At 40.7% G+C, this 7,664-nt stretch overlaps 1 protein-coding gene across 1 annotated transcript; it reads right to left on the bottom strand.

The window, feature by feature from the left end:
* Positions 1–2,125: 2,125 nt before the first annotated feature.
* LOC122092716 lies at positions 2,126–6,528 on the bottom strand. The gene is made up of 5 exons (XM_042662958.1): positions 5,714–6,528; positions 4,471–4,520; positions 4,154–4,231; positions 3,233–3,905; positions 2,126–3,075 (listed from the first exon to the last, which is right to left on the bottom strand). The coding sequence occupies exons 1-5, from the start codon at positions 5,876–5,878 to the stop codon at positions 2,440–2,442; spliced, it is 1,602 nt and encodes a 533-aa protein (XP_042518892.1). The 5' UTR covers positions 5,879–6,528; the 3' UTR covers positions 2,126–2,439.
* Between the last annotated feature and the right edge of the window lie 1,136 nt (positions 6,529–7,664).

Genomic DNA, 7,664 nt, shown 5'->3' with positions numbered 1-7,664 from the left:
CTAAAAATAAGAAAAAGAATCTCATATAAATACTAGGGAATAAGTGATGATTCCAAACATCGGAGATTCCGCAAATATCCTATTCCAAAAATTGAAAGTTTGAAACAATTGAGGTGCATCTAGATTGGGCCAATTCTCGGTCAAATCAATGTACCATATTCTAACAAAACATTTTATCATGGGCAGCTCTCTTCTAGACCTTCTTCAAGATGCTCCTTAGGTAGCGTTTTTCTAGATGCAGGATGAAAGCGTATTTGATTTGTCTAGACTTTACCTAAGATCAAAAGTTTTCTCTAGCATGTTTGGGCTCAAGGTCAAGCTACCAATGAAGCCCTCTCTCATAGCCATGGTTTCAAGTATCGATATCTTATCGGTTGTATCGGCCGTATTCCATTGGATATGTCATGTCAAAGATGTAGTACTCAAATAAAGTCTGTGGATCACATTCTATTAGGATGCAAATTTGCGAGGGCGGTTTTGGTTTGGATGCACTCTATCCTAATATATTCCCCAAATTTCTTATTTGAAGAACTATATATGGATTCAAGAATTGGGTGCTTATACTGCTATCCTTGCATCAAACAAAGCCATTAGGCTATGTTTGGTTGTAAGGGAATTAAAGAGAAAGAAAGTGAAATTTTCATACTTAAAAGAAATATATGTAATCATTACCCATGTGACTTTAACATCAACTTCAAATCATTCCATATTTAGTTATAAAATTTCACATTTTTTTGCATCCAAAGCCCTTTGATAAAAAATAAAATTACATGTAAAATATATTATTAAATATGGTTAAAAAAATTAAGTAATTTATACAATCACATGGGGTAATAATTATAATTTTGTTTTTTTAAGTATGAAAATTTCACTTCCCTTCCCTTTAAATTTTCATTGCAATTAAAGGAACCTTAGTTTGAGATTTTGGTTGTTCTAGATCCTAATCTCCCAATTCTTTTGGTTTGCATATTTCGTCCCAACCTATTGGGCCCACTTCGCAGAACCTTTTTTTCTTCTTCTTTGAGTTATTAGTGGATTGCTCAGATCCTCAGATTGCTTTTTTTGGAAGTATAATTGTTCAATAGAGGTTCTGTGGGCATTCAATCCAAGATTTCGAGCCCTTAACATAAACAGAGCTTTCTTAGGTGCCATAATTTTCACAAGCCCAGCCCATCGAGATATAGGTAGTCAATCCTAGGGCCAAACCTATTCTCACCCATGTTCTGTTGGCCTTCTATCCATACTTTCAAGTCCTCAACATAAACAGAGTTTTATTTGGAGCCATGTTTCCACCAAAAATGCTAACTACTATACAAGAATCTCCAGTCCATATGCTTGCTTGTTTCCATTTAGCTTTTTAGTATAGTATTCTTGAAACTCGGGTAGAACTTAGAGATAGTGCTCAAGTTCTTATAAGTCTATAACAAATTACTGTTCTCATACCACTTGTTAGAAATCAGGTAAAACTCTCTCTTGTTCTCATCTATACAAGGTTCTGTGGGCATTTGATCCACACCCTCAGGCCCTCAACATAAACAGAGTTTTATCTGGAGCCGTGCTTCCACCTTAAGATGCTAACTACTATTCAAGAATCTCTATTCTCTATGCTTTTGCTTGTTTCCATTTAGTTTTCTAGTATGGTATTGTTGGAACTTGGGTAGAACTTAGAGACTGTGCCCAAGTCCTTAAATGTCTTTATACCAGATTACTGCTCTAATATCATTTGTCAGAATTCGGGTAAAACTTAGAGATGATACCCAAGTCCTTAAATGTGCTTATACCAGATTACTGCCCTAGTACTCAAGTCGAACTTATTCAGTAAAACTAGCCATATTTTTTCAAAGTCTTTACATAAGATTTATCACATCTGATATGGAATCCAAGCAATCTTTCTCACTCATGAGTTTTAAATTGTAGTAAACAAAATCCACTATCACTTTAAATCAGTGGTAAATAAAATAAAGGCAAGGTAACACTATCCATTGAAGAAAGTACACACCAACACATACAACCAATAGAAATGTTGGCACAAGTATTTTTAGCACGGGGCAGCATGATCTTTCCACACCCATGTGTCTGTCTATTGTTTAGGCGTTTATCTGCGCCCGGAGTTTTAAAACCTTGATTTAACAAAAGCCTCTGAAGATTAAAGATTCTCAGATGATTCCAGAGTTTCCAGCTTCACTTTACATTGCTAAGGAAAAAAAAGAAAAATACAACATATGACCCTACCTAGAATCCTAGTTCCTACTGTCTACATCTAACCGCAGCTGATGCTATACAACTTTGTTTTTCTAACTGTTACTGTTTGTTTCATTTCCTTTTCTTTCCTTTCCTAAACTTTCTGGTTTCTCTTTTGGGTTTTCTTTTGTGCAATTCGTTTTCTTTCTCCTTGTTTACACATATAATCACAATTTAAGCAAAGTATTCACACCCTTTTCAACTTCTGCGAGCTCTCTTCCTTGCCTTAACCGGAACCTCCGCCCGCTTACGAGCACCTCCACGTCCAGACTTCGCCGGCCGTCCAACGCCTTTCTTTACAGGCGAAGTGGAAGCCGCCGGAGAAGAAGCGGCATCTCGTGCCTTCTTATCTTCTCGCGGCTGAGTACCCGCAATAAATTTCCCACCATCAACCACTTTGCGGTTGTAGGGGCGCGCACTTCGTGGCTTCACCGTAGGGTTACGTTTAGGCGATTCAGTAACGACCGGAGCTGGAGCTGGAGCTGGAGCAGGAGTTGGAGTTGGAGTTGGAGCAGGAGTAGAAGCAGGAGCAGGAGCAGGAGCAGGAGCAGCTTCTGTGGTTGTGGTGGTCTCCAAGGCAATTGCAGCGACGGTAGTATCTCGGGTTGTGTCCTTGGGAATTCGCCGGAAAATTTTCCCGGCGAGGTCCCTCAGAGAGAGGGCTAACTTGTATTGGCGGGTGTTTTTTGGGTAGAAGACCACGGCATTGTTGGCAAGCAGAAGCACGTCGCGGTATAGTTCTATGGTTGACGTGATCGAACGCTCCACGATCCTCGATCTTATGGTCTCCATGTCTAGGTGCCGTCTTACGCTTCTCTTGTACCTCGCTCGCCTCTGTTAATTGTAAATACAAAAAAAGATTACGGGTAGTTTAGGCATTAAAGATTTGAATGTTTCTTCTTCTTTCTCATCGTTACCGGTCGGTCTAGGGGTGTCAACATTGACCCGACCTGAACAGCAGAGGAGCCAGTTTGATTAATAGCTTGTTTACCTGGCTGTCAAGGCGGCGACGGAAGGCAGAAGCACAATCATTTTCCATTAGCAAATCCAAAATTCCCATCAGCTCTACGCCTCGGCCTTCCTTTGCATGTTCATCAACCTCGCGATTATTCGGAATGTTCATTGCGTCTTCTTTGTCCGGGATGGTGACGGCGACGTTGCCCGATGTGGAGACATCATTTTCTCCAACACTCCCTTCCTTGACGTCCCTACTGCCACTAGTAGCAGTAGTAGTAGTAGTAGTAGTAGTAGTACAGTCCTTCCTCTTCCTCTTCCCTCTCCTCTTCCTCACACATCCCCCTTGGACACCGACAATACCTTCCATCGGAAGCTTCTTCTCATCGTCGTACGCTGTTGTCTTCTCTCGCTTTGTATCCTCAGCTGATTCTGGTTCTGGTTCTGGTTCTTGTTTAATGATGATATTGTTTTCTTGAGGTGGCGACACCACTGCCGGCACGTGACATTTGGGGGACCAGACGGTGGTATTTTCCTCTGTGAAGCTACCAGCAGACAGACCATCTTTCGATGCCTCCTTGCCGGAGGATTCGGCTGCTTCCGATGAGTTTCCAACAGTTAATGGCGATTCTGTCCTACTGGAATCGTATTCCACACGGCGGCTTCCTTCTCTTTCGGCCTTGAGACTCTCAAGCTTTGACTCTAGAGAGCTGCAGAACCATCAACAATAACCCAGTCAGAAGCTATAGCCTATAATGGGTTGGATCGCTGAAATTTGGACCCAGATTTCAAATTGGGTTGGGTTCTGGCAAAACCGAAGGGCCTATTCTGACGTGTACAAAAGCTAGCCCAGTTTAGAAGGGCTGTGTTTGGGTTTCGCCCAAGGCCCAGGTGAGATAGGCCCAGTTACACCCAAATTTCTTGCACTTAAAAGATTAAAAAACGAGTAAGTACTGACCCAATAGAGCCTTCAGATATCTCCAAATCCCGCTTCAACTCAGCAACTCGTTGCTTGCGAAGCTTCTCGAACCAAGCTCTAATAAGGAATATTAAATCGTCAAAAGTCAATTTTGGAATTCAATTATTCACATCCCTGCATTATTGTTTGCATCAAAAACACATGTTTGCCAAAAAAGGGCAAAAGTGGAAAAGAAAAGAAAAAGCCCAAAGTTCCTCCCTAGAAAGATTTTCCCAACCAATTTTTACTTTTTATAAGTATTTCTTATTTTCTTCTCCAAAATATTTAATAGAAAACTCCAAATAATTTCTACTCACGCGCAACCACAAAATCGCTCTTGCAAGTCCTCATATTTGGCTTTGCACACCTGCATCGGAGATGTTAATTTTGTTAGCTAAGAAATTAAAGATATTTTTATTTTTTAAAAACCAACCTAGAAATAATTTTTCCTAACTAAAGCCCATTTTTAGATCTGCTTTTCCCCTCCTTTCATTTTCCCCTTTAAAAATTTTAATAGCAAAAAGACTGTTGTAATACACGACGCGTTAAGCGCAAATGGATCCCTCCACACATTGGGGCCCACACTTAAATCCTAAAACAGATGGGCCCCGCAGTCTCCACTGGCGAACTTTTAAAGTTGCCCCGTTCTCCCTACCATGGACATACGATGAGAGTATGATCGGCGCAGCGCGGCGCGTGACATTAGATTTTGTCTGTTAGACAAAGCCCTTGACTTCTTAGCGTGGAAGTCACGCCCACGCAAAAGTGCTATAGCGAGTAGCAACACGCCACGTAACACCACGACCCACGTCGTTTAACCCTATTGCCCAGAATAGGATCACGTGGAGTGCTTACAGTTACAAGGGCGTCGCGATTCACTCCACTTATAACCAAACATACTGGTGAGGGGTACTGTTGTCATTCGAGTCTCTAGAAATTTCCGTCTACATAATACAAAAGGGTTTTCCTTAGCAGGTTGTATGGACGGGCCCGTACAGAGTATATCTATAGACTATAGAGGGCCCACCTATTTCTCTGGATAACAGGACAAACTCTCCTGCTCTCATATCAAGTTGTTCAATTACAGTTTACCAAGTGGCAAAATAAAATTTAATAAATAATATTAAATAAGAAAATATATAATCTAATTTTAATATAAATTTTGTAAGAATAAATCCAGACCTAAATAACCACATCATCGATCTACATGGCATAGCAGATCACCCATATATATTTTAGTGGATGGGACCGTCCATTAAAACTTTTTATTTTCAAATTAAGTAATTAATTAATTATGTCTTCTTTTTTTTTTAATCAGAACCAGAAAGTCTTCTTCCTCTTCGTCTAGGGTTACCGAGAAACCGGTGTTTTCTTGTCCCGCTTGAAAAAACAAACAGAAAATACGAAAAATTGGTTGCGCAGCGAGTTGAGAAATTACTAAGAAATAAACGAGAAGAGAATATTATAAGGAATCGAGAGCGAGATTTTGAAATTTGAAAAGGAAAAATCGCGATATGAAAAGGGGGTGGGGGAGAGGGATAAAGAGAAAGAGTAATAAACCTCGGCGGTGACAGAGCAGGGATGGAGGGACCTGGCTTGGAGCTCGGCGGCGATGGCGTCCCAGGCTGCGGGGCCGGTGCCGTGCCTAAGTACGGCGCCCCCGAGAAGGAGCTCCTCCCACGTACCCCACGGCATCAACGGCATCTCGTTCTCCGTCTCTGTCATATTCCAACTCTCAATCACGGCTCTCCACGTATCAAACCCCCGCGATCGCACTTCCTTCCTCCTTTTCGGCTTTTTCTCCCCTAGTCTACGCACGGTGGCTCACGTTAGCCAATAATAGCCCCTCACAAGCCTCTTCCGGATAAATCATAAATCACTCGTCGTCCGACCTTTCCCTCTCCGTCAAAAACTGCGCGTTCCGTCCCATTCAAGAAAATCACGCTGGAAAAACACCAAAGAAACCTGTACGGCTTCGGAAAACAAACCACCGGAAAGATTGGTAACGAAGGAGGAAACCCGGTTTAGGGGATGATGGTATGTATAAAGATGTGAAAGGGAGGAATCAAGGGTGGTTTTCTGGTTGAAGAAGGCGGTTTTCAGACGGGTGGTTTTCGGGTTTTGTTTGTTTTCTCCTCCCTTTTCTTCGGTTTCTATCGTACGTACATGAGACGAGGAGGAGAGGTTTAACGTGTTTCCGGTGGGGTGGGATGTGGGATCAAAAGATAAACAGAAACAAAAGAGGGAATGAATAGAGAGAATGATATGTGAGAGAGAGAGAGAGAGAGAGAGAGAGAGAGGGTATGTGTGCGATACTTGTTTTCCTTCTCAACCGAGGAAAGCCTTTCTCGCCTTTCTCGCCTTTCTCGCCTGACCTTAATTCTCTATGTTTGCACCCAAGAGAAAAAAAAAAATTCTCTATATTTGCCACCGGGCCTTTCTAATTTATAGTCCGTGTGATTTGCCCCTATCCATTTCCAAATTACATGCATGCCCACCTGATGTTGACTGTTGGGCACTGTACGTAAAAGCAGAATTTTTGTTTTTGATAGGGGTAGATGATGTATCTATCAAAAAGGGTAAGGGATTCAATTTTTCTTAAACTTTGAGATCTGACCCTTTGATTGGACTTGGAGAAGGGTAGAATTAGTTAAAGGTTCAGATAATATTTTTATCCACGGGATCTGACCCTCTTATTGGATTAAAGAAGGATAGACTTAACCTTAGACTTAGGGACTAAATTTATCTTAATTTTTGATAAAGATAGAATCCCTTCACCCATAAGATCTAACCTTTTGATTGGACTAGAGAAGAAGAGAATTAGTGAGGAACCCAATTTCTCTCAACCCCTGGTGAAATAGAAAAACTCTTCTGAATCTAACCCTTACCTTCTAATTGGGTTAGAGAATGATATAATTATTCAAGGACTTAGTTTCTCTTGACTAATGGTGAAGTGAGAATCTCTTTATCGAAAAGACTTTATCAAACAATCAAAACCAATTAATTATAAGATTTTGTTTTTTAGAATATAAGAAAAGATTTTAAGAAGGTTTTATGGAAGGAGAATTGGGTTAGATTAGGTTTAATTATAGCCATCCAATGAAAGCAACCCATCAGCACAGAAATTTGGCTAGCCGTCGGATGTCTAAGAATGGGTGATTCTTTGCTTTCTGATTCGATGGATGATTCTGATTTGTGTCCGACTCCAAATCTTATTCATTTTCCTTCCAGATTATATCTTACGGCTTTGGCTTTGGCTTTAGCTTTGGCTTTGGCTTTCATTAGGTGGGAAGGGGTGGATATGTTCGAGGATAAGGATGGATTTTCTCTAAAATAGTTAAGAACTTTTCTGTCATTCTAGATTTGATAGAAAAAAATTATTGATTAGTATTTAAGGATATGTTCGTCATTGTATGAAAAGAAGTAGGTTTCGCTATCCTTATGGAGTTTGTAGCTTTTATGTTGTGGGCTGATGTGGCTTTTGATTTGTTTATCAGACTATAATATCCCT

This window comes from Macadamia integrifolia, chromosome 11 (assembly GCF_013358625.1).
Source record: "Macadamia integrifolia cultivar HAES 741 chromosome 11, SCU_Mint_v3, whole genome shotgun sequence".
Classification (NCBI taxonomy): Eukaryota; Viridiplantae; Streptophyta; class Magnoliopsida; order Proteales; family Proteaceae; genus Macadamia; species Macadamia integrifolia.
This window is presented reverse-complemented; position numbering and strand designations above follow the sequence as displayed.

What these genes read in the sequence shown, in the direction of transcription:
- LOC122092716 (XM_042662958.1), bottom strand. Translation starts at nt 5,878, where the DNA reads ATGACAGAGACGGAGAACGAGATGCCGTTGATGCCGTGGGGTACGTGG. An exon ending in CCTGCTCTGTCACCGCCGAG is followed by an intron (nt 4,521 to 5,713) that starts GTTTATTACTCT and finishes TCTCCGATGCAG; the next exon opens with GTGTGCAAAGCCAAATATGA. An exon ending in GTCGCCGCCTTGACAGCCAG is followed by an intron (nt 3,076 to 3,232) that starts GTAAACAAGCTA and finishes TACAATTAACAG; the next exon opens with AGGCGAGCGAGGTACAAGAG.